At 38.6% G+C, this 26,253-nt stretch overlaps 5 protein-coding genes and 1 non-coding gene across 8 annotated transcripts; 4 read left to right on the top strand and 2 right to left on the bottom strand.

Moving 5' to 3' along the window:
- The first annotated feature begins 2,172 nt into the window (after positions 1–2,172).
- LOC125195859 (uncharacterized) lies at positions 2,173–5,013 on the top strand. Of its 3 annotated transcripts, XM_048094118.2 has the most exons (7): positions 2,234–2,322; positions 2,434–2,457; positions 3,079–3,157; positions 3,844–3,957; positions 4,355–4,481; positions 4,555–4,672; positions 4,762–5,013. In XM_048094118.2, the coding sequence occupies exons 3-7, from the start codon at positions 3,148–3,150 to the stop codon at positions 4,813–4,815; spliced, it is 423 nt and encodes a 140-aa protein (XP_047950075.1). In that variant the 5' UTR covers positions 2,234–2,322; positions 2,434–2,457; positions 3,079–3,147; the 3' UTR covers positions 4,816–5,013. The 3 variants fall into 3 exon arrangements, with proteins under 3 accessions (XP_047950074.1, XP_047950075.1, XP_047950076.1); XM_048094117.2 differs by lacking the exon at positions 2,434–2,457 and having other exon boundaries at positions 2,173–2,322; XM_048094119.2 differs by lacking the exons at positions 2,234–2,322; positions 2,434–2,457 and adding an exon at positions 2,487–2,987.
- A 200-nt stretch (positions 5,014–5,213) lies between these two features.
- LOC125195858 (zinc ion binding protein) lies at positions 5,214–7,723 on the bottom strand. Its single transcript, XM_048094116.2, has 6 exons — positions 7,500–7,723; positions 7,320–7,394; positions 6,849–6,979; positions 5,902–6,373; positions 5,693–5,806; positions 5,214–5,569 (listed from the first exon to the last, which is right to left on the bottom strand). The coding sequence occupies exons 1-6, from the start codon at positions 7,584–7,586 to the stop codon at positions 5,507–5,509; spliced, it is 942 nt and encodes a 313-aa protein (XP_047950073.1). The 5' UTR covers positions 7,587–7,723; the 3' UTR covers positions 5,214–5,506.
- A 5,028-nt stretch (positions 7,724–12,751) lies between these two features.
- VIP3 (Transducin/WD40 repeat-like superfamily protein) lies at positions 12,752–16,026 on the top strand. Its single transcript, XM_048096079.2, has 2 exons — positions 12,752–13,262; positions 15,128–16,026. The coding sequence occupies exons 1-2, from the start codon at positions 12,924–12,926 to the stop codon at positions 15,758–15,760; spliced, it is 972 nt and encodes a 323-aa protein (XP_047952036.1). The 5' UTR covers positions 12,752–12,923; the 3' UTR covers positions 15,761–16,026.
- Positions 16,027–16,447: 421 nt separating this feature from the next.
- Positions 16,448–16,520, top strand: TRNAF-GAA (transfer RNA phenylalanine (anticodon GAA)). Its single transcript has one exon. It is a non-coding gene; the product is annotated as a tRNA-Phe (tRNA).
- Positions 16,521–19,352: 2,832 nt separating this feature from the next.
- On the top strand, positions 19,353–22,035 carry LOC148928598 (uncharacterized). Its single transcript, XM_089056721.1, has 9 exons — positions 19,353–19,833; positions 19,938–20,014; positions 20,095–20,247; positions 20,492–20,689; positions 20,755–20,906; positions 20,978–21,158; positions 21,241–21,363; positions 21,426–21,569; positions 21,667–22,035. The coding sequence occupies exons 1-9, from the start codon at positions 19,353–19,355 to the stop codon at positions 22,033–22,035; spliced, it is 1,878 nt and encodes a 625-aa protein (XP_088912847.1).
- A 1,072-nt stretch (positions 22,036–23,107) lies between these two features.
- On the bottom strand, positions 23,108–25,899 carry LOC125198734 (protein FAR1-RELATED SEQUENCE 5-like). Its single transcript, XM_089056720.1, has 3 exons — positions 25,890–25,899; positions 24,710–25,475; positions 23,108–24,578 (listed from the first exon to the last, which is right to left on the bottom strand). Exons 1-3 carry the CDS (start codon positions 25,897–25,899, stop codon positions 23,108–23,110), a joined length of 2,247 nt encoding a protein of 748 aa, XP_088912846.1.
- Positions 25,900–26,253: the final 354 nt, after the last annotated feature.

Genomic DNA, 26,253 nt, shown 5'->3' with positions numbered 1-26,253 from the left:
ATGAGAAAAAAATGTAATTATGTGTTTAAAAGATTCTACATTTATTACTCAATTAATCTTGTTGATAAACCAATATAAAGTTCAATTAGTTAGGTTTCTTATAATAAATTCTTCTTCAGAATATCTCTTGAAATAACAGTCAAAATATCATCTCGAATGCATCGAGGTACATTGCTATAAAATAGCAATATCAGCCTTCTCAAATAAGTAGTTAATCACAGTCCCAAGATGTAAGGATTATTGAATAGCAAAAAACATGTGTTTATTATAAAATTAAAACGACTTATAGCCAACACAGTATGAGCAATGTTACTTCTACAGATTTAGAAACAAACAATCACTAAGATCTCGTACTTTAATTTATCTAGTATTTGAAGTACTTATCTCTTTGTGATCTACATAACTGCACTCCAGTATCAATAGTCATCCAATATAGGAAATGAATTCAGAATGATGCTAGCAACCACTCATGATAAATTGATCACATCAATCATGTTTGAGAATATTTCACTTACTTCTACAACCGAAAGATATCTTGTAACCATGAATCTACCGATTAGTAAACAATATAAAAACAAAGGCTTGTTTGTTGAATTATTTATCATTTGTTCTTGAAGTGAAGCACAAATCATGAGACAAAATACCTTTTCCTCACCAAAAACAAAGGTTACTGAATAACCAATCATAAAGAATGTTTTTAAGTAAATACCCTATTAGCCTTCGCGCAAGATGCCACAAATATCACAAACTATAATTGTTATCGCATTAAATATTTTGTTAGGTCAATTTAGAATTTATGAGCTCCTACGTATTTGTTGAATCTATTAATTTGACTCGTAACTTAATTTGAATCTTTATTTGTTACGGCTCTGTTTGATAGGTTGTTGACTAAATTATTCAAGAAATAGAATTATTTTTTCGAGTCCAACACAAACTTATCTGAATGTATGGCATTTTGATCCAAGAAATTATTTCTCTAGTTTTAATATCTAAACTTGTTTATCTTGGAACCCTTTATCCGGAACACTTCAATCATGAAGCTTATAATGTTACCAAATACTAACTTCAAAGTTTTTGTGAGTGATAAAAAAAGGGATAAGCGTTTATCTATTGTTTGAAGATTTTGTAACTCTTCAAAAGTCTATTGATTAAAATGGGTATATTTTTATCATCAAATTTATAGTGATAAAGATATCATTCCACACTCACCATGAAATGAGCACTCACGTCGACTAGGGCGCATCTCTTTATAAATTACTAACAAATAATTTAAATGTTTGATAGGTGAAGAACAACGTTTATTGAACTGATTAGTTAGCAAGGAAAACCACTTCAACAATAGGTGTCAAAAATGAAAGTTACAAAAGGTACTCCATATCTTTATCATTTTAAGTCACCACAAAAACAAAATTGAAACTTTTCTGTTTGTGCAACAATTATCATTTAGTGCAGTCCTGAAAATCATGAAAACTCTTAATTATGATGCTTTACAACCACCACATTCTCTATTAATTCCAAAATATGACTAAGAAATTATTTTAACAATAAATGCAATTTCAGTTTAATCTATAAAATAAATCACTATTAAGAACCAACTAAAAGCTTACGTCTTGCAGTTATTCTCTATTTGTGAACCTTAATCAAGCAGCTAAATAATTCATTAACATCTTATCCCTAATATAATTATAATATTATTATAATAATATTCTAATATCAAATGTTATTATATTGTGAAAGGGACAAAACAGTGTTATTGCCGGCCCTATAATACATTTATAACTTTTGCCAAAGCCAAAAACTGTTCTTATATATAGTTTGAAAGGAGTACATGCCAAAAAATCGAATTGTATTCTAATTTATTTATGCTTGTAACTCGTAAAATTTATTAACTAACCTGAAATTTGTTTATTTTTTAAGTGTAGTGGTGTGGAAATAAATTTAGAAATTCATAATTAAATTAATGTTCTTAACTAATTTGAATAAAAACATTTCTGACATGACAACTACACATATTAACTCTTCCTTCCTTTTTATTCATACATTAAAATAATTTTCATCTATTTTTAATTAAATAAATTTTATATCCCAAAAGGATAATATTTTGAAAGTGAAGTAATGCAGTTAGAGTTGCAGCAAAAGAGAGTAGAAATCCAATAGAGGAAATGATGAGTCAACTAAAGTAGAGTTGGTATATTAATAAATTGATGAAAGCGTCATTTGCTTCCTTTGTAAATTAAGTTTCCCCACCACTCTAACTCTTCAATACATTACTCCCCATTGAAATTGATTTTTCGTCAAGATCATCACTTTTCCTCCTCTTAGGTGCGTCTGCTCTTTTTTTCCTCAATCATTTTCTTCCTTTTTCACTTTTTTCCTTGTTTTATTTTTTTGCCCTTTCCGTCGGTTTCAATTTGGGTCCTCAATTGATGGCAGAAGGTGGAAGCTGGAATTTACTAGGTCGCGATTCTTGAGTTGTATTCGGCGTTTATTTTATGCAGTTTGTTAATTGGAATTTGATCGCGATGTTATTTTTGTAGTTGAATACCACTTGATGCAGTAACGGATAAGTTTCATTTTTTTTTTTAATTTTGTAAATGGATCGGGATATTCATGAATTGAAGTAAACTCTGATCATGTGCATTTCTTGATATCCCTCTGCATTTCCAAAGTTTTGCACCGATTTGTGGGGATGTGGTTTAATTTCTTATTGATAATTCAGTGAAGAAACTAGGTATCTTAGGTTTGATTTGATAGTTGATAAAGGTTTTAGTGTTGAATGGGTGACTTTTTCTTGTGATGATATTTGAAAGGGTAATCTTGTTCTCTGGTTTATTTTTTATGTGCCTTTTTTTACCATGAAGTATTATCCACTTTCTGGAAAACTGATTCGTGTGTGTGCCTGTGATATCACCCTACAGAGAGAATAATTTCACGAGTTCATTAACTTCAGTTGCTTTTCAAGAGCTTTCATTTTTTCAATAACTAAGGTTTTTAATTAGTATGTCTCTCTTTCTTGCTGCAACACGATTAAAGAATCCAATGTGTGCTGATGATGAACATGGTCTTTTCATTTGTTAGAGAGGTGCTCAATAAGTTATTTCGGTGGGGAGGAAGTCGACATCATAAATCACCCAAGTTGGAGTGCCAATGGATCAGAGTAAATAACTTCTGTTTTATTTTCTTCTTATTGTTGAATTTAGTACATTGTCTCTATTGGGGCTTATTGTCTGATTTGCAATGTTCCTTTATGAAACTGTAATTTGTTGTTGCATGATTTAATATTTCTTCAATGGGAGGTAATTAACTATTTTTTCAGTATCAGAACCCCACAAATATATAAAAACTTGTGGTCACCAAGACCTGCTAGCTGTTAATATAGATGGCATGGTTCAATCCTTTCAGCTTCCTACCGAAAATAAGAAAAAACACGTTCATGAAACCTAAGCTTTATCCTCTTGTTGAACATTGTTAGTCACTTTTCTCAGTTGGTCCTTCCGTAACTTATAGCTAGTGTCAGTTTGACAACTGAAACTTAGTAAAGAATAATAGGTCATATGTGAAGGTCCATTTTTGGAGCTTTTGCCGAACCAAGTGATTTTGCATTTTTGACAGATCTTATCATCAATCTATATGACTTAGTTTGTCCATATGTATTAACTTGCCATGACAATTTAAAATTAGAAAAGTTTATGATGAGTAAGACGGCAATGCTAACAAAATTCCAGCAGGAAATATATATTTTCCACAGTAAGACCAGTTATAAAGGGATGAGTGAGATCAATAAAAATAAAAAGGTTGAGAGACTAATAAGCCTCCTGATGCTATAACTTCTTGGTGTTACAGATGCTACTATTGAGGAGGGAGAGGGTAGAAATGGCCTTGAACTGGTCAGATCGGTTTCAGAAAAGCATCTTGAACTTTTGAGGCCTTCTGCTCGATATTATTCCATATTTAAAGGTAATTGTTAAAATCATATTGGCTGCTCGATAATGTTCCATATTACATGTTCTAGGCTAAATTCATAGAACATTTCTAGTTGACATAAGCTGCCAATATTGTGTTGGATCAGTAAACAGCTAAAGCTGTGCTTTCATGATTTTCATCGTATTTTATTATATAATCTCTTTTTCTCTTCTCTTTCATTTGGGTGAAATTCTCCAGATTAGGTTTGTCGATTAGAAGTAGCTTGTAAACTTGTCTAGCCTAAAAAAAATGCAATTTACATTTGGATATAAAGTAAATCTCCTTCTCACCTAATTGTAAATGTTATTATGACAAGTTACATTAGCCTTTTCCTTTGTTATATTCTTGTTCAATACAAAAAACCTATGAACATACTGTTTCATCCTTATAGGGCAACCAACGGATGCTGCAGAGCGGGAAAAAGGTAAATATACCCTGATTAAAGATGAAGAAGACTCTCAACTGGGATTGTATGACAAACCTCTTCCTTGCTTTGGATGTGGAATAGGATGGTTCTCGTAAGTAAAATCTTATATTTTGCTGCATATTTTCCTTATTCCCAGCAGAAATAATATCTTCTCCATTGTTCAGTTTTCTTGTGGGTTTCTTGTGCCCTCTGACATGGTATTATGCAACAATTTTGTACTTTGGGAATTACTACCGCAAGGATCCTAGGGAACGAGCTGGGCTCGCTGCTTCTGCAATCGCTGTGAGTAGAGCACTCCATTTAATTCTCTTGTTATACGATGTTAGATTTCTATTAGATGGATGTTCTGAGACGAAGCTTTGTTTTTGCAGGCTATGGGGTTCTCCGTTATATTGTTAATCGTAGTATTGATTCTGCTTTTCTAGCTTTGGTCTTGCTACAATCCATATATGAAAAGCATCCATATAGAGTTGGTGATTCCACACTGTTGATATGAATCCATAAAGCTTATAAAGTATGTTCGAAATTGAAAATGGGGCAGCAAAAGCAATGTTCCATATAGTTTCATTATAGAATCTGCCGTGACTTGATTTAGTCAACGTGTTCCATTCCTTGGTTTCCAATTCTTGTTTGTTTAAGTTGCATTACAAATTTTGCAAATATAACTAATAAACTTAATTAATTTCAAATCTAGACAGAATCATAAAATCGTCCCAATTGCCAACACAATTCTTAGATGCGAAAAAGAAAAATTCATCCTACTGTTTGAAAATGAAATAAATTTATAAAGATTATTGGAAAAATGGATTCACTTTCAACAAGATACCAAAACCTGTCATCTGAAATTCGTTTATACCAATATTTGTAGTCAGGGTTCTTCTTTGACATAGTTTATGATACCAAATAACACAAAATTACCCCTAAATTCCTCATATATCCACCTCACCCCACATTGAGGTGCAAAATCTGAATGTAGAATGCAGCTCAATGTAGAAACCCGAATAAAAAACTAAATTAAAAAAAATCCATACAAAAAGGCCACACATACAAATTCAGCAGTTTTGATATCCATTTGGTAATTCATCAATTCATATGACGAAGACATATGGACCCTCCTCAGCTGGTTGTGGCTAGGCGAACATATTTTCCATCCACAACAAATCTTGAGCTTGATTCGATCTGCATCAACAGACGATACCAAAATGAGTAATAACAGTTTGAGTAATTTGAAGCCATAAAAAATTACTCTATTAAAACCAGTTAAGAATATGTACACATGCAAATGGATAAAGAACTTGTCACCTTTTGCTTAATCATCTCAGTTGCTTGGTTTTTGTCTTCCACACAGCCAGAGTCCTTTAAAGATTTCACAACAAATTTCTTAAGCTTCTTAAGTTTCATTGCACCATCTGGATTCTGCAAAAATGCAAGATTCAGAGTTCAAAATAAATTGTCAGATTTTCAATAATGATCAGAAACTTTATATTACTAAAAGGGCATAAGATACGTACAGATTTCAGTGCTGAAACAATAAGCTTTTTCCACTTAACGTTCTTGCTCGCATCCTTGTCTGCAGGTGAATCCAGTTTGGCCTTCTTCGAGCTTTTTGTTACCTCTATTTCTAGTCCTTGTACTTGTGTAACCTTACCATTTCCTAGTTCTGCAGAAACATCAACTCCAGTCTTGTGGTTAGCATCACCATTTTCAGATGCCTCGAGTTTCCGTTTCTTGTTTGATTCCAAAGAATTATTCTCCACTCCAGATCCGTCCCACGGGGGATCAACTACAGATGAATTTAGATATCCACTGATTTCTTTATTTACAGAAACGTTATTTGTTTCATTGTTTTCAGCAGAGACAGTGGTTTCTACAGTCTCATTGCCCTGCTGTTTTGCATGGAACCCTCTTGCTTTTGCTCTGTGTTTTTTCCCATCTGCGTGGAGAAGCAAAGCTTGCTTACTTGTAGCCTTGGTGTTACAAAGGCTGCAAACATATAAAAAACATGAAAATTTGTGGTTCAGAATATGAGGATAACAAGACAAAAGATGTGAGAAACAACCTTAAAGTACCAAAAGAACAATAAACACGAGGAATAAGCAGTTCTTTATTATAATTTAGGGGCATCCTGAAGCAATTCAAATCATATTGAACAAATGTGACTAAATCATCTAGCTCAAACGTGGGAAACAAATGACAGTAAAAAGGCCAATGGCATGAAGTAAACCATGAGCAGATCACAGTATTAACAGACAGCTCAATCCTAAAATTCATACAAGAAGCAGTCATCCTAATATCCCCCTACAGTCTACCTATCTTCCGCCCCCTCATAATTAAAAGGATTAAAGTTTACAACCAATTCCACTATTCCTCTTATATGTCTTCCACTTAATGGATAAACTAGAGGAGCGCGGTGAATCTGAACCATTAATACTTGGCACATGGGATTTGGGAAACATACCTACAGAACCATGGAGGGCGTTCAGATAATCCCACATTTATGTCAACCTCTGGTCTCTGCTTTGCATCTTTTTTGGGCTTAGTATTCATCCCATTCCCTGCATTTCCTTGACCCTTTGGACCATATTTTTCCTGATGGACGTCATAAAAGATAGTAAATCAAAATAAAAAAATCTCCATGTAAGACAATGCCATTGGAATTTATTCAAATAGATCATAGCATAAACCAAGCATATATGAATAAGACAAAATGCAGTGTAAATGGAATCAAAACTCGAAATAAAAGGAAATGCAACAGATATAAAGGATGCACATAGCAATTAAAAGGAATGCCTCTACAGAGAAGTATAGAAACTCGAAAAAAGATAACGAAGCTCAAGTAAACGAATAACTCCAAAGGTAGAAATTTTGAAATTAGACACTCAGTTTGTTACAAGGAGACTTAATAATTCAAGAAAGGTATGTGAAATACCGCTTCGGTAATGCATTGAGTGTGGCTTTCAACGTCATGCTGGCCAAATACTTGTCCACAATCGATACATGATAGCTGATATAGAGCGAAATCAGCAGAACAATCATCAGCATAATCCAACAAACGTGTAAAATTCATAGAAAAAGTGGAAATTCGAGTGAAAAGTAGATTCCGGGAAACCTTGAAAGCAGAGCATTGCCTGAAGTGAGTAGGAAGCTTGGGTTTCTTAAGGTTGTCGCCGCAATCCTCGCACTGGAACCAGACCATCTCTTTCCAATCCTTAGTAATTTGGAAGTTGTAGATTCGTTGTGCTCTGCAGCAGGAAATGCTAGGCGAGTGGGATTAAGGCTGCAGAGGCCTTCAATTTGGGGGTTTTGTCTAGGGTTTTTCAGATTTGATAATATGCAAGGAATGTACATTTATTACTATCACAGAGGTTTACACTTTAATAGGCCCACAATTTGTGAAGCCCATAAAATCCATTATGTCCAAATTAAGGTATGTATATTTGCCACCCAGTATAAGAGCATCCGCAATGGTGCTTAGGCCAGCCATAGGCCAGTCATAGACCAACCATTTTCTCCCCTGCCACGTCAGCAACACTAAAAAAACCACCTACCATATCAGATTTAGGCCAGTCATAGGCCAGCCGTAATAAAAACAATTCAAAATATACTACATTTACGGAATTAAAATTACGATTAAAATATAGAATTAAATTTACGACACATATACGGGAAAATTCATTAATTGCATTTAAAAAAGTTACATAGATAAAAAAAATTACATGCATAATAAAGAAAAAAAACTATCGCCGTGCAATCCTCCGTACCCACAACTCTTCAATTATATCCTTTTGGAGTTGAATATGAGCATCCACTTGGCGCATGTTGGCAAATTCCTTGAGGCGGCCGGCTTCATCGAGAGGTACCCCCTATCGTACACTAGGGGTGGCCGTTCCGTGGCTTGGACCGGCTTCATCGTCACTGACCCAACTAGTCAGTTGTACGCCTTCGTCTTCGACGATCATGTTGTGCAGGATAATGTAGGCGTACATTATCTCGGAAACGCATCCGACATCCCACAAACGCGTTGGACCCTTAATTGCCGCCCATCGAGACTGGAGCACACCAAATGCGCGCTCCACGTCTTTGCGCGCCGACTCCTGTCGTTGCGCAAAGTAGGCCTTCTTTTCATCATTTGTTTGTCGGATCGTCTTCACAAAGACCGGCCACCGAGGGTATATCCCATCCGCCAAGTAGTAGCCCATATCATGCCGGTTGCCGTTGGCCACAAAAGAGACGGCTGGACCGACGCTCTGGCACTTCTCGTTGAAGAGGGGAGACGAGTTCAGGACGTTGAGGTCGTTGTTCGACCCAGCTACCCCAAAATACGCATGCCAGATCCACAGCCGGTAATCAGCTACGGCCTCGAGGATTATCGTGTGGTTCTTTGACTTGTAGCCGGTCGTGTAGGCCCCCTTCCAGGCAGTCGGACAGTTCTTCCACTCCCAATGCATACAATCTATGCTGCCTAACATCCCGGGGAACCCATGCTTCTCCCCGTGCATCTGCATCAAATTCTGACAATCTTCGGGAGTAGGGCTTCGAAGGTACTGCTCACCGTAAATGCTGATCACGCCCCCACAGAACTCCTTTAGACATTTCAGGGCTGACGACTCACCGATGTGGAGGTACTCATCCCACATGTCTGCCGCGCCTCCGTAGGCCAACTGCCTGATTGCCGCCGTGCACTTTTGAATAGGGGTGTGGCCGGGTCTGCCAGCCGCATCGTGCCTGAAGCGGAAACACAGATATCGACGCTCTAATGCGCTAACGATGCGCATAAACAACTCCCTGCGCATTCTAAAACGCCGCCGGAACATGTTGGCGGGAAACCGCGGGTTCTCTGCAAAGTAGTAGTCGTACAGCCGCTGATGTGCAGCTACGTGATCCCGATCAATCACTGCTCGGTGGTGGACAACTCGTGGAGGGCGAGGTATCGCCTGCTGTTCCACGCTCCATCCTGCGGTTCATGTAGGCATCCATAGCCTCGTTCATCCTCCGTTCGTACTCCTCAGGATCCCCACCACTACCACTACCGCTACCACCCGCGTTACTCATCGCTCGATGATGCTCTTGTACAGAAAGTTAGAGAGAGAGAAAACTCGTTAAAACAAGTGGTGCAAATGAAAATGAAACGAAAATCGCGTTTATATATGATTTAAAAAAAAAAAAAAATTCAAAAATCGGCGCTGGCCGATCGGGCCGCCACAATGGCGGCTAGCCGATCGGCCAGCGACGAGCGATCGGCCAGCCCACGCCGATCCGCTCGCCGATTTCGTGTTCGCCGATTGCAATGGTTCGGCTAGCCGATCGGCTAGCGTGACGAATCGGCTAGCCGGTCGCTAGTCGACCATTGCGGATGCTCTAAGAAAAACAAAAAATATTTAGGGGCATTTTGATTGTCATGTTTTCTAAAATAATACTGTACAACTAAAGTTTCACCCATTGAAGTGCCTATAAATCAGCGTGGGAAATAGTTACTGGGCCCGCCGGTGGATATCTGACAAACACGGATTTTGCATGTTTTTAAGGGCTAGATTTGACTCGTTTTAAATGTCAATCATGCAAATTATGTTCTTAAATTGCATATGTTATACATTTGGTATTTTTAATGTGTTTGTTGATAAATGATAGAAAAAGATAGAAAAAGGTGCAAAAAGACCAAGGTGCAGCAGCCTCTGTTCGAGCCCATTCTGCCAGCGAGTTTGAAGTCCAATTAGTGCTTAATTCATATCATTCTCTTCGTCCTCGAATGAGCTTCGCGTGGACATCTCGCACGTCTCAATCGGAGTTATGACTATTCTACGAACATTGCGCAGTGCAGTCAAAGCTAGCGGAAATTAGGCGGAAATTCAAGGAAGGAATAAATTATTGCTCAAATCTCTCCTATTAATTGAAGAATTCGAAAATAATATCTTTTATATTTCTTGGAGGATAATTTTTACCATTCCTAAACCCTTTTTCTAGCCTATAAATACCCAAACCTAATTCACAATCTCTATCTCAGAACCTCCAATCTTTTCCTCTCTACACATTCTTCCATTCCATATTCCACACATCAATTCATCCATCTTCCATTGGAGCGGAGCTTTGCAGATCCAGGCAAGAGAGACTGAAGATTGAAGATTCAACCTTGGGTTTTATCTATTTCTTTCATGTCTAGTACTTTTATTGATTTTTACTACTTGTCTATGAGTAGTTAAATATCTTTTGTATGGTTTTTGGTGAAGACTATTATGAACATGTTTTGATTTATTGAATTGAACTTTTTTCCTGGCTCTTGTGATTGTTTTGCTTGTTCTTGTGCTTTTATTGTTCTTTTGTCTGGCCAACTTTAGAACTATGTCCGTTTAACTAGATTAATCGAGAGATAGCTAGTTTTACGTGGTAAAAGGAACGGGTACAACACATAGGTTTATCCCCACTCGAGAGAGGAGACCCTTTGTGAGGGCTTGAGTCTTAGGAACTTAAGGAGTTAGAATATAATCTATTAGAAGGAGACTTTGATAGTTAGAGTCTAATCTACTGGATAGGTACACTCGAGAGGGGGCTTATCTGATAATGGCGACTTTCCTAATAATCCTGGAGACACGTAAAGGTAAAGGTTCTATGAGATTAATCATCACTAGGTTATATTAGTTGGATCCTAAAACTCTACATTCTTTAGCATGTTTTGTATTATTTTATTTTATTTATTTATATTTATGTCTAGTTTATAAAACCAAAAACCAAAAATAATGTGTGTCTCTAGATAGTATATGACGCTTAGTATATGATAGACAGTTGCAATCTTATTCCCTGTGTTCGATATCCCGGTACTGACCTTTAGTTATACTAGATCTACCCTGTAAACTTGCAGGTATTTTTAGTGCTAATAAATAGTGCATCAATATCCTTGGTAATTAAAAAAAAAAAAACTAAAAGTGATTTTTTTGTTTTTTAATCAATGCATTTTTTGTATTTATTAAGCATGTTTTGAATTTCAATTGATTTGTTTTTTATTTTATAAATATTGTAATATAAATAAATACCATAAGTTGTTGTGGAGTCTTACTTCAAATCATATCTTTGTGTTGTGCAAAAGGATACTGTAAATTCTCATTTGAATTGAATTTTCAGCTTATGATCACAAAATTGGATTTCCAATTGAATTTAAAACTTCGTAAACAATTAGGGCAAACACAACAACCTATATTTGCACATTTATGCATCGAACTTACAATCATTTTGCATAAGACGATCGGCCAAAGATGGAATGAAGAAACAATTCAACAACAGAAAATATGCTGACGACATTTTAGAAAACCAAGAACGACTTTAGAAAATGGTTGCATGCACAACATGCAAGCTCTGCAATTCACTAAGTTGGGGTAAATCGGACGACGAGATCCACGTGACTAGGATTCGCAAGATATCAAGCAGAGAAAAGAACATCATGAATCAATAGATGGAGAAAAGTAATGAGAAAACAAAGTATTATCTTGACACACAATTCAAGGTGAGAAAAGTATCAAGTACTATGGCTCTGAAAATTTAATTGTTGTACATGGGAATAGATTCTTGGGCTGCTTACATATTCTCAAGCCGATAGTAAAGTCTTCCTAATCTACATTATCAAACATGCGATTTAGTTAGGCTTTTATTATGAGAAACCTAAAGGGTTGGCGATTTAAGAACTGATCGTAAATTGTCATACCTAAATTAAATTTTCTGATTATGATCACAAAATTGGATTTTCAATTGAATTCAATACTTCATAAACAAATAGGGCACAAATTAAAACACAACAACTTGTATTTGTATATTTATGCATCAGCTTAGAAACAATTTGCAAAAGACGACATGCCAAAAATGGAGCAAAGAGACAACTCAACGACAAAATACGTGTACGAGATTTCACAAAACGAAAAATGGCTTTAGAAGATGGCTGCATGACGCAAGATGCGAACTCTACAATTCACTAAGCTGTAATAAATTGGACGACGAGATCCACAGTTAACTCCTTTTCGGATCTGTAATATATTATCAAGTACATCCTGAATTTAGAAAGACAAACTATTTTGATATGCAATTCAAGGTGAGAAAAGTATTGAGCGACATGACTCTGAAAAGATATATACAGTACATGAGCATAAATACTCGGACTACTTACATATTCTCGGGTCGACGATAAGGTCTTCCTAGTGTATCAAACATCCGAATTTGGCCAAAAATCAGCCCTTTCCTAACTTAATATGGAGCCATATTATCAAACTTGCCTTGCCTTTGGCATTTATAAACGTATTTGGCCATAATCAGCCCTTTCCTAACTTAATATGGAGCCCTTTCCGAATTTGGCCAAAAATCGATTGTTTGATTGTTTCAATGTCAAAATGAAGTCCATAGGCAGTGAGAGTGGACTAGGCTATTTAATAAACGTGTATATTTAGAGGGGAATTAAGAAGAAAAAGTATATTTAATCTAGGGTAATAGATTTTGGCGGCTCCACTACTCGAACCACCGCTGCCACCTGAATTAGGGTTTTTTTCCGCCCAAAATCATGAAACTAGCTCCGTTGAACACCGTGCAGAATGCCCACGACGATTCCATCTGGGCGGCGGCCTGGGTGCCGCCCACCGACGATTCCGGGCCGCTGCTGCTGACGGGCTCTCTTGACGAGACTGTCAGGCTGTGGAACCCCAATGGCCCGGACAAGTTGCAGACCAACACCGGCCATTGCCTCGGCGTCGTCTCCGTTGCCGCCCACCCATCCGGCCGGATCGCCGCTTCCGCCTCCATCGACAGCTTCATTCGAGTCTTTGATGTCGCCACCAACAATACCATCGCCACCCTCGAGGCTCCGCCCTCTGAAGTCTGGCAATTGCAATTCAATCCCCAGGTATTCGTCAATTAGGTTTTTTTTTGGGCGTCTTTGATTATGATTTTATTTTGCTGTGTTTATTTTTTATTTTTCTATACACGTGCTAATGATGATTTGGGGTTATGAAATATAATGATGCAATTGCTATCAAATTTAGCTAAATAGGGAACATAGATAGCAAACAATAAGAACGCAAGAGTGATCAGTAGAGATTCTTAACTAACAGCTGATTTTGCTCTGAATCATTTATTTGTATTTCATAAAGTAATTAGCAAAATAAGTTGAACGATCGTTCGGGAGAAGATGGTGGTGTACGAGGCATGCTTCATTGAATGAATGGTTGAGGCAGTCTATGCTCTTCCTTTCCCCTTTAAACTTTGTTTTTCCTTTCTCCTTTTTTTTGTGATGGAATGAGGGCTTAAGGGTATACAAGCTGTTCCAATATTTTTAATTGTAGACTATCCTTCAAATTATTCTTTTATCTCGAAAATTAATTTGCTAAATCTTTTGAAACCACAACTGAAATTCCTCTCGCCTCCCTTCAAGTTCTCCCTTTTCTGGTTTTTCACTCCTGCCTCAGGTTTATAGCATACCTTCTGATTTTAGTTGATGTGAACTTGTGGTACTTTGTGTTTTGAAAAATTTGGTTGAAAGGTAATTCAAAATCTTGCTTCTTGAGAAACTTCAATTGATGTTAGTTAGTGATAACTCCAAGATAAGAAAGTTATCAGTGGAATCCTTCAATTGAAGATCAATTCCGCAAACCTGTGGCGCCTTCAGCAAATTTGGGAATGGGAGAGTTACATGCACAAAATCGTCAACAAATGAAATCTAGAGGTTGAAATAGTCGATCTTACTTGTGATACGATCCAATCTTGTATGCCAAACACAATCTGTCTATATGGGAATTTCAACTTTGCTACCAAACAACATGTTATGTTAAGATATCATCCTTAGCTAAGACACCACATCCTATTCACTGTTATAGTATGTCATATCTCTTCTGATCATATCTTTCCTAGCAAACGAGGCATAAAGGTTCCTGTTTATATTTAGTTGAAAGTTGAAACATACTTCTTGCACTCATTTTGACTGGTGATCCGAGACACAGAGCTTTTGCCTCGAAAATTTATAATATGTTGTGACACCACGTTTTCTTCTCTGACTGGGCAGCTATAGGTTAACTTGAAGTAACTTTCCAGCTATAAATTGTTTCCATGGGTGACGGATCATAAACGTTTACTGTCTTCCTAGCTTTAATCATAGTAGTTTGCACGATCTTTTACTTGGTGGTGTCATCAGACAGACACTGATCTCATTCTAACCCGAGGCTACTTTTCTCATACTGATAATGAAAATTGTACCAATTTTTCAAATTTCATAGTATCCTGTAAGAACAATGATACATGTTGGTTTCGTATTCTGTTTGGTGACTCATGATGGCCCAGAATTGTACATAACACTATAATATATTGTTTGTGGTGTGAAAATGAGAACTCCTGTCCAGATTTGTTAAGTTTCCCAATCTGATGAGATCTTCTCCTTCTTGGTGCATACTCCTCTGATTGACTACCAAACAATTAATATATACTGTAAGAAAATACTGTAATATTTACATACATACATATATATTTATATATTAGACCTTGATCATTGCTAACCTATGAGTTAACACATTTCTATCTTTTACTTGTGGTCTCAATAGTATTCTGATTCTTGTTCATGGAACTCTTCCATACCTTTTCCAAACAATTTTGAGAAGCATTATGATATCAGCTATAATATCTTTGAACTTTCCCAATTACTATATGTTACTTTTGCCTATTTCTGGCAGAATTTACTTTTGTTTGTCTCATCGGAAACTTCTACATCTTCTTACTCAGGGTACAACACTAGCAGCAGCTGGAGGTGGTAGTGCATCAGTGAAACTGTGGGATACCGCAGAATGGAAGCTGATTGCCACACTAGAAGCTCCTCGACCCGAAGGATTGAAGCCATCAGAGAGAAGTGGGAGCAAGAAATTTGCCCTGTCCGTAGCATGGAGCCCCGATGGTAGACAAGTTGCATCTGGTGCAATGGATGGAACCATCTCTGTCTTTGACGTGCCCCGTGCCAAATTCTTGCACCACTTGGAAGGCCACTGCATGCCCGTCAGAAGTCTTGTGTACTCATCAGCTCCTCTTGATTCAAGAGTGCTCTTCTCTGCTTCAGACGACGGTCATGTCCATGTCTATGATGCCGAGAGGAAAACCTTGATCACATCGCTGTCAGGCCACTCTAGCTGGGTGCTGAGTGTGGATGTATCCCCAGACGGAGCAGCAATAGCAACAGGCTCAAGTGACAAAAGCGTTCGCCTATGGGATCTGAAGATGAGAGCAGCCACCCAGATACTGACTAGCCACACTGACCAGGTTTGGGCAGTGGCATTTGGTCCAACGTTACAGACAGATGTAAGATCTTGCCTGCTTGCCAGTGTGTCTGATGACAAGAGCATATCGTTCTATAAATATTCTTAAAAACGGCCAACACAGAGGAAGATTGGTTCCTCCCCATTTGGTTGAGGTACTAGGGAAGGGGATGTGTTTGTTACTGTAATAAACTTGGTGTATTTATACCTGATACCTCCATGTTGGTGTTAGTTCTAATTTAGGGTGAACTTTTTTTGATGGTATATGTTTGTGCTTATGTTAGCCCTTGGGTGGAGCTCTTTAGCTGTCAAAATTTGTTAAGATGACTGCCAGTTACTTTGACAAATATAACTGCTGTTAGAATTATTGGTTCACTGGATTCGGCTTGTTTTCATCAAACGGTTAGACCTCATATAGTAGATTTTTTGTAAATTAGATATGTTCCTATTGTCATCATCACATCCAAACGTAGTTAAGGCTGTTATTAAACATGCGATACTCCTACTAACTCTTCCTGTTAAAAGGGGAGTGCATGCATGGTTAGTTTTGACTTGTGGGCACTAAAATGGCAAAGTATTTGAGTGTTATTTGATACTAGTACTACTAGTTTTCAAGGCTTCATGAATCACGGTATACCTAACTTCTTTTGACTCTGGTGTACTTTTACGATTGTAACTTTAGAGTTTGGATAAATAATTACTATAACTTAATTTTACAAATATCTTAATATCATATATTTTCCTTTCAAAATCAGTATCCGATAACTGAAACTGTTGGCAAGTTACATAACACAAAGCGGGGATAGCTCAGTTGGGAGAGCGTCAGACTGAAGATCTGAAGGTCACGTGTTCGATCCACGTTCACCGCATTTATTTTTTCCCATTCGATTTTCGGCAATTTTACTTGTTTTTGTTTTTGTATTTTGTTTTAATAACATATAATAGCACCATTAACGAATATGCATGTCATCCACTTAAAATAATACTTAAAAAGCTAAAATAACTCTTATACCAACCGGTAGGAAGAATACACTAATTATGTATTTTCAGTATTTCCTAGTACTAATTAGAGTTGCTTTACTAATAAAATAAGGTTTAATTAAGTATACTTCGACCAATAGGTATTGGTATCATGGATGTTTGTAATTCAAATTGGGCAAGGAACCAATTCCAACTCAAGGCCAGGGTAATATATATATATATATATATATATATATATATATATATATATGGGAGCATTAAGGTTCTATTACACCCTAAGTGTCTTTCCTCTTCTTAATATCAACCATTAGATTGATGGAATGGATGGAGTAGATTAAAAGTGACAATCTGATCCCGTATTGCATTATTTGTCCATTTTCGTGCATTAAAAGGGTAAAGCAGTAAAACAACATACTACATAATCGGTTTCAAAGCGGCAGGTCCGAAATTAACGCGGCATTTTCATCGACCTCTCAACTCCCCTCTCTCTCACTCCATCCCATCAACACTATTTCTCAAATATTCTCTCCTAAATCCACAAAACCCTAGCCGCCGATCCGTGAATTAGAATCAAGTTCTACGAACGCCGGCCGCCGCGAACGCTCCGTTGGTGCACCATTCCCGCCGTGGAATCTACGTCGCTGGACGATTCCCTACTTTTAAACACTACGCGCTGTTCGTCGTCGGAAGTCGAAACATCTCCTCCCAAAATCGAGGTTTGGTTCTGTTTTTTTTGTTTGGTAGGCACAAACAGTCCTAAACATCGATTGAAGTCACAAACACTCTGAAACATCGATTCTTAGTTTATAATCGAAATAATGCACAAAATTCTTTGGCTCGATCTTGTTGGGAAAGTTGAAATTGCGGTTGGTAGGGATAGGGTTTTGTTCATCCTTGATATAACAATTACTTCTCTGCTTTGGATCTGGGTTTTGCCGTAGGTGTAATGCAAAAAAGACGTTGTTGTTTTGTTGGAGACTTTGGTATTGTGAGCATTCTATTTATTGTATTCTTATTTTTTCGGGCATTTTTTACACTTTTCAGCACTTTTTGGGTGAAACCGCACGGAGTTAAGGGTGAAAACTCACCGATTTTTTCTCTATCGTCGTGCAGATATACAATGACTAAAAGACAACGCCTTTGCAAAAGCCAGCCAGAACAGAATGAAGGTTATGCATCATTCAATCATTTTTTTGGATTATTATTCATGTTTGTGCATTACATCTTGAGTTCTGTCCATTACAAAATAGATGGCTTGCATTACTTACTTAAACGCATAGAGTAGATGGAATTTATGTTCTCTGGTGATGTGGCATGTAGTTGTTGGATGCATCCCTTTTGCAAGTGATGTATTGGTATGCTTGGGTTTATGCATTATATCTTCAGTTCTGTGCATTGGTAAAAAGATGACATGCATTACTTACTTAATCGCATAGGGTATTTTGGCAATTTTGTTATGTTGCAGCTTGGCATGAATTTGTGGCATCCATCCCTTTAGCAAATCATATGCTGGAATATTTGTGTTTTGTGAATTACAGCTTCAGTTCTGTGCATTGACAAATACATGGCGTGCATTACTTACTTCAACGCATAGATTGTTTGATCTAAAACATGTTTTTACCTGTTCTGGGCAGGTTCCAAGCACCGCCGGACTGAGTTTGACAAAGCCGTAGACGATGTTATTCCATTAGGATTCGCTGAGAAACTGCGGAAAAGGTTAGCCGAGGAAGAGGCTGCAACAAGTTCACGCAATGAAGAATTGGAGAAAAAGAAACCCAGGGGGAAGAAAGCCGACTACCTTTACTGTCGTCAAAACCCAACCGAGTTCATATCGTGTATACAAAACCTGACTCCCCGTCAGAAGGAAGCCGTGATCGAACTGGGTTTCGGCGCTGTCCTAGAGTTCAACATCAGGGAGTACCCAGGTTACCTAGCTTACCGGGTGTTGAAGTCGTTAAATCTGGCTCGGTGCGAGATTCCATTATCTGGTGGCGACCGCCTAACACTAGATGAGGAGGATGTCCACCTTACATTGGGCTTCCCGAGAGGACGGATTCAAATTGCACGCAAAGAATATCAATCAAACTTCGAGTTCAACGATATGGTTGCTGCGCGGTGTAAAAAGTCTCAGTACAAGCTGAACGCGACAGATGTTGCAAATATGATTAAGGAAGAAACTGATGGTGGTCCGGTCTTCAAGCGTCTATTCATGTTCTTACTGGAGAATGCCTTGATGGAGACTCCTTCAGATGGCAATTGCAAGCCAAAGATATTACACTTTATCGACGATGTGGAGGCTATCAGTGACATGAATTGGTGCGGTTACGTCTTATCCGTGCTGGAAGTCACTTAACCGGGCTGGGCCAGGGGGGATACTGCATACTTCACCGGGCCAATCCATTTTCTTTTGGTAGGTAATTGTGGCATTGCATTATATGTTACAGTACATGCATTACTTTTTGCTGCATTAATGAACCCAATATGTTGCATTAAAATAGCCTTTACTGTGAATTGTTTTTGTGTCAGTGTGCGTACGTGGACCGTGTAGTTCACATACGGAGGCGAGTCGAGCGTGCTTGGCCCACTATAAAAGGTTGGACAGCGGAGACCCTCAAGCAAAGGGAAGATGCAGAGGTTGATCAGTTCGGAACGGGGAGGTTAGAGGGCCGCATTGACAAACATCAGTATCTTACCGATGAGGAAGAAGGAGGGTGGACGCTATGGAAAGGGGAGTGAGTGGAACCCCCAACAGGAACAAGGCGAAGAGACTCAGAGCTCGTTTTGTCGCTTCGAGTTCTTTGATGGGACACGCTATTTCGAGGTGGGTCGACGATTTTAAGCAGATACCTATTGAACTGCTTGAAGATGGGTGCTTACGATTGAGGAGTCAGATTGGGTTGAAGTTGTTAGGGATGGAAGATGAAAAGCCTGTGGAAGATGAGGACATCGTGACAACACTAACACAAGCGAGGGAAGACGAGGAAGAGTGCAGTCCCGAGTGGATTGCTGAAATGGAGAAGATGATGCAGGCATACGACAAAAAGAAAACAATAAGCCGGGGATTTGATAGGCCAACGTTCGTCTTGGATGGATTTGATTGTCCGGACCCTTTTGCTACGCAGAAAGAACAACGGGCAGAGGGTTCTTCTAGGGAAGAGGAAAACACTAATGCCGAGGAGACCGGAGCTGATGGTGTTGGAGGTGAGCATGATGGTGTTTCTGTTTTTTGTAAAGTTTACAACGCTTTGTAAACAGAGGTTTTTGCTTTATTAAATCATAATTCACGCATTATTTACTTTTGTCAGGAGACAAGCCTAATTTGGTTGTTGGATCTGGAGCGGCATCTGGGACAGCCGCAGGTGGTGTTGAAATCAGCCATGGGGTAGGAAAATTACATCATTGAATGTGTACTAATCCTTCATGTTACAAAATACTTAACTGTGAGTCCATTGTTTACAGCAGGCTGAGGTTAGAGGTGATAGTGAAGGAGGCTGCGGAGATAAAGGCAAAACAAAGAAGGCGAAGGGAAAACAAATCCTGGAACGCAATGAGATTCCATCTGATAAGGCTGTAGGTCGTAAGGAGTTGAAGGGAAAACGGGCTGCCAATACAAAAGTAATTCCTTTAATAAATATTATAAAAATAATGTTGTGCATTATTTGACAGGTTGCGTGCATTGAATTCAACTGTTCATTCATTAAAAGTATTCATTGGTTGCATTATATAGGCTGAATTAACCATAACAACATGGTGTGTTTAATGCATTACATGGTGTTGTTAGTGCGTATTATTTAGGTTTTTTGTTGAAGTATACAGTACTTATTATGCATTAAATGGAACCTCACTGTTGTCCATATAGAAAATTGTCCCAGATGCTGCAAAGGGTATTGAGATTGGTGTGGGGGTAAAACCCAAAGAACCTGAAGTTCTTGCTGGAAAGGAGGGTGCTGGAAAGGTGGGTGGCGGAAAGGGAAAGGGTGTTGCTCCACAGGTTGTGCCTGGAAAGGGAAAGGGTGTTGCTGTGTCGTGCTTGGACACTCCAGATGGTGATTTTGAGGTATGTTGTATTTAAAAAGTGGGGTTGTGGATGAACTGTATTAACCCTGTCACCTATTATTGCAGGATCCCGGGAAGCTGGCATCATCCCGTTTCAAGACAGCCAGTCTGGCTGCCCGTTCTCCATTCCACAACCGGGCGATTACACTAACGGCAAAGCCAAACTATCCGGACAAGTCGCTATACTATTGGGTGCTGAGCACAGCGGAAGTGAATAAGTAAGTTTTTTAGTTTTGCTCGACTATTTCGTGTGAAATGGGTTACTTATGCACACTTTATTAATGTGTAGGGAGACGGTTGTTTACGTAGACGACTGTATCACGACAATGCATATTGAATTCGCATCGCTGGCGCCGTTCAAGCGCATTAGCCCAGCCATTGTAGACACTTGGAGCGTCCACTTGAATAACATGGAGAAGCTCAAAGCTCCGGAAACAGTTGATAGGGTCTTCTTCTCGACAAAACCATGCGTTAGTGAAATACCTTGTGCCCTGGTTGGTAATTAGTATTGCAATTATAAATAATTAACTTGTTTACCACATTACACTGTAGAGACACACCGTGATTGATACCCCGGCTGAATGGTCAGAGGACCAGTTGAGGGAGACATTCTGGACTCGGTTGTTCGATGATGTACTTGGAACGGGAATCTTTAAATGGGAGAACTTTGACATGGTAAATTCTATTACGCTTAACCCATCTGATGTACATACGTTAACCTAATTTCATTTGTACAGTTTTTCTTCCCGGTTTGGGGTTCTACACATCAGTATGTGGTGTGTTTTGATCTACCGGATGGCAACATGAACATCATCGACCACACATTGGCTGACTCCCACAAATCTTTCAAGGCAAAATATGGGAAAACACCCTCCCTTCTGGTGCGTGTTTGAGGGTATTCCATTAAGTTGCATTACATTCGGATAACTGTGCATTATTTGTGTTTCTAACGCATTTTTTTGTGGGAATTTGTTGCAGAAACAATTTTTCGCAGAAGCGCTGGTGAAGTTGACGGCTAATCAAAAGGCAGCCGAGGTCCGAAAATGTAAGACACATGTGGTGGCTATGACTTGGAGGAGAAACGATCCATCTGTGGAGACGGGGGTGTACATCATGCGGCACATGGAGACTTATTTCGGCGGAAAGGACAAAGATTGGCAGTGTGGATTCACCGGCAACGGGACAAAAAATCTGGAAATGTACCGAATTAAGGTAGCAAACGCACTGCTGTCTTCTACACACAATTCTGAGCGCGACACCAACATCTCTTATGCCGCCAAGTTTTGGAAAGAGAAGCCGCCAAAGTTCAATTTCGATAAGTGGGTCGACGAGTTTGGGCTGGATTGATTGCAAGAGTACTGATTAGAAACGATGTGGATTTTAAGTTGAAGACAGTTAGTTTGGGGTAACTTATTTTGATTTGGTCAAATGACGAATGCTTTGAACCATACACTTGTTTTGATAACTGATGCATATTTTGGTACTATTGTGTGATGTAGTGCGGTGATATAGGATTAAGTTATCCATTAACAATCGTAGGACTAATAGTTGCTTAATCAGCAATGGATGAAATAACCGAGAGTAATGCACAACATAACACTATTAATGTAATGCTATGAAACGATAATGCATATTAACAGATTAATGGAGTAATGGAATAAATAAACGAGAGTGCTGCGCAATATGGCGTGTTTAATGCAAGTCTAAAAAACGATAACGCACATAATCGGAGTGATGCATAGAACATACAAAATAATGCAAGGATATCTATCATTAATGCACATTATCATCGAACTAGACTAATGGAACAAAACGACAGAGTGATGCATAGAACATCCTTACTAATGCAAGGTTGTAAGTCGATAATGGACAGTAAATTGTGATTTAATAAAAAAACGAGAGTGCTGCGCAGTATGGCGTGTTTAATGCAAGTCTAAGATACGATAACGCACATAAACAAAGTCATGGATTAATGGATTAAATAAACGGATGGATGCATAGAATAAACTTATTTAATGCAAGGATTTAATCCGATAATGCACACAAACAAAGAAATGTGGTAAAGGATTAACTAAACGGAGTGATGCATAGAACATTCATATTTAATGCAAGGATATTTATCGAGAATGCACATTATCAACGAACTCGACTAACGGAACAAAACGACAGAGTGATGCATAGAACATCCTTACTAATGCAAGCCTATAACAGCGCTTATGCGCAAAACCAAGAAAATCAACTAATGGAATGAATTGAGGGAGTGATGCATATAATATCCTTATTAATGCAAGGTTGTAAGTCAATAACGAACAGTAAACATCGCAACTCCACGGAGTTGTTACGAAAAAATTGACGACAGCGCTACAAATAATAAGAACAAAACCGAGGCGAAAAAGTATTTTATTCGTTACAAAACACATCAAGCTTTCCTCTTGCCTTTACTGAGCGCTTTCTCCTTCTCCATCTCTTTAAGCATTGGACAGTTTCTAGAGTCGTGATGGCCCAACTCATCACACGCCTTACAACGTCTAAGAGGTCTAGCTGCCTCCTTTATAGCCTTTTCTCTCTTTGAAACCAGTCGGCTCGCGGAGCTGCTAGCATGACCCTTCGTCTTTACAACATCCGGAGGATGGACCTCTACAACTTCAGGCCTTGGCATTCCGTAAAATTCTTCAATCATGCGCCTCTTTTCAAACGCCGAGGTTGGAGGAGTTCCAGCTTGAAGAGAATTACCAAGTTCTTCCAAACCACTTACGAAACCACGAAGCACTTCAATGTCACTCTCAAAACGTCGAAGGAAACCGTAGAACAACGATATTCCTTGATTTGTAACAGTCTGCCTATCCTCAACGGTGGACCTTGTCTCTACGGTGGACCTTGTATCTACGGTGACATCAAGTCCATGTACGGCCTTGGCTAAGGGAGTCTTCATCCATCGGCTATTGCAGTACATCTCTGGAATTTTTGACACTTCATTGTTCCTGAATAGAAAAAAAATGTGGCAACACAAATAGCCCTGCCTACCGAACAATTTGCAGTCACACGAGTATGAGTGGTCAGTCTTGTCGTGTGTCACGGAATACGAATTCCGTCGGCTATCCCCAAGCTTGTAGGTGTCAATCGTATCTGTTGATGAAAAACCAAGCACACAGCATCTGTCATTCCCATCAACAATTTCTTCTTGTATCTTCCTGAACATACTGTCTGTGTAAATCGTCGTAGCATGTTTCTCGAAACCCAACTTAGTGGCCAGTATGGGCACGGAAGTAGCATCGTTGTAGTCCAGCTTTGTTCTAGCATTCCGCTGAAAGTCCAGAGCATTGTTGAAATACAAGTATAATTCGGCAAGGTTCGCTCGGGGCTTCATAAAATTTTTGTAGAAACTGTTTTCAGATTCTGATATGGACGTAGTCCTAATCATCGAACCGAGTGGGAAATCTCTGAAGTATGCCGATATCCACATCTGTCTATACTCGTACAATGTGTTCAACCAATCAACGTCTTCCAGCTCATAACGCTCAATCACTCCATTCCACTCCTCTTCAAATTCGTCGGGTTCAAGCAAGTCCGACCAAACGCATGCATTGAATTCCTTCTTGAAATCTTTGTCCCTAAGCAACCTGCCTAGAACCTTGGAAGCCAACTTGTGCATTATATGCCACATGCACCAGCGGTGTCGAGTTCCTACAAGAACCTCTTGAATAGCTGATCTCATGCCCAAGTCTTGATCGGTCACAAGCATTTTGGGGGCTACACCCATGCATTCGACGAAATGTTTGAACAACCAGGCAAATGCCCCTGTTTTCTCGTTGCAGACCAATCCAGCAGCAAATGTTACGGGTTTACCATGATTGTCCTTCCCCGTGAAAGGTGTGAAGATCATGCAATACCTGCGATGCACACAGGAATGCAGCATTAGCATAATTAATTCGGAATAATGCATAACGATAAAGTTGTAATGCACCTTTATGGCTTTATAATGCACTCAGTAAAGTACAAATAAACAGAATATAATGTATACCTGTTTGTGTTGTAGGTGGAGTCAAACGCCACTATGTCACCAAACATATGGTAGTTCCTCTTCATCAAACCATCACACCAAAAAAGGGCAACCAACTGGTTAGCAGCATTAACTTCGTAGTGATATGTGAAGGCATCTGACAACTCCTTCTTCTTCGACATGTCGTCCAACACCATCTGCACGTCACAACCGTGTGCGAATGCTTTGATGTCGCGAGATGTATTCCTAATATCCCCAAGATTGCAACCGACAAGATCAAACCCATCGAGGATTTCCTTCAACACCTTAAAGGTAAGGGTGGGGCCTATATTAGCCTTGGAACAGTCAAGAATGAATTTGTGATGTACGTCATCCAACTTCCGGTTAAGTGTCATAAACTGCTGATGCTCCGACTCCACCATACAATGGTTGTGAACCTCGTTGAACTCGTGAATAATATATCCTGGTATTCCTGCTTCGGAAAAGTACTTGAAGGATATAGAAGCTTTACAACCACATCGCTTGGAAAGCCGCCTGCGTTTAAGAGTAAAACCAGAGCGTGCATTCACATCGTCTTCCTCGTTTGACCTCTTGCAGCCCTCCCTATTGCATACCACATAATACCAAGTAGTAACACCATCCGTCGCCTTCCTCATACCTTGTTTTCGCGTATCAAACCCAACAGCGCGGGCATACACATCATAAAACGCAAACGCAAAATCTAGGGATTGAAACTTCTGACCAATCACAGGCTTCAATTGTGGAGAACATTCAGGTATAACAAACACTGTACATAAAATCAAAACAATAATCGTATTAGAATTTAGTTTCATTATATGATATGAACCATACATTAAATCTAAGAAAGAATGCATTATACTTTAACATTTGAACATTACATACGTCGAATTAAACCACACAGCGACCGAGGTAATAACAAAACCCTATACAAAGAACTGAACCTCGTCGACTAAACAAAATACTACACCCTAAACACCAATGACTGCCCTATTGGATTATATTACACTCGCCTAATACAGTCAAACACGACAACTAATAAACGCGAACTTCTATCTTTTTCAACACTACACTACACTACACTACAGTCAAAAATGATATTGGAATAAACACAAAAATCGTAAAATATCAATAAGATGAACGAAATCAGATTCATAATCAACATGTGAAGTCCCTAAATTACCTTCTTCCATTGTTGGAGAATAAGAAGAAAAATCACAAAGGCTGCAAGTTTTTCTATTCTTCTAATAAGATGAACGAACTCAGATTCACGACTTCCTCCGGATTAACACGTCTGTGATGTTTTGATACAGAAAGATTTTTTTGGAGAGAGAAGAAATATTCTGCTAATTCCATGAAATAAACCGACGGAATATATTGTGGAGAGAAAATCAAGCAAGTTTCCATAACTAACTCTAATGTGATTTCCTGAAACACCCTACACGATTATTGTATTCATTTAAATTAATAATATGTGGCATTATTTAGGGCCATAAGATCTTTACATTGAATGACCAAGATTAAAAAGGAGAATAGAACATAAAACC

Source organism: Salvia hispanica, chromosome 4 (assembly GCF_029641045.1).
Source record: "Salvia hispanica isolate PSC_SH4W2 chromosome 4, Shi_PSC_v1, whole genome shotgun sequence".
Lineage (NCBI taxonomy): Eukaryota > Viridiplantae > Streptophyta > Magnoliopsida > Lamiales > Lamiaceae > Salvia > Salvia hispanica.
This window is presented reverse-complemented; position numbering and strand designations above follow the sequence as displayed.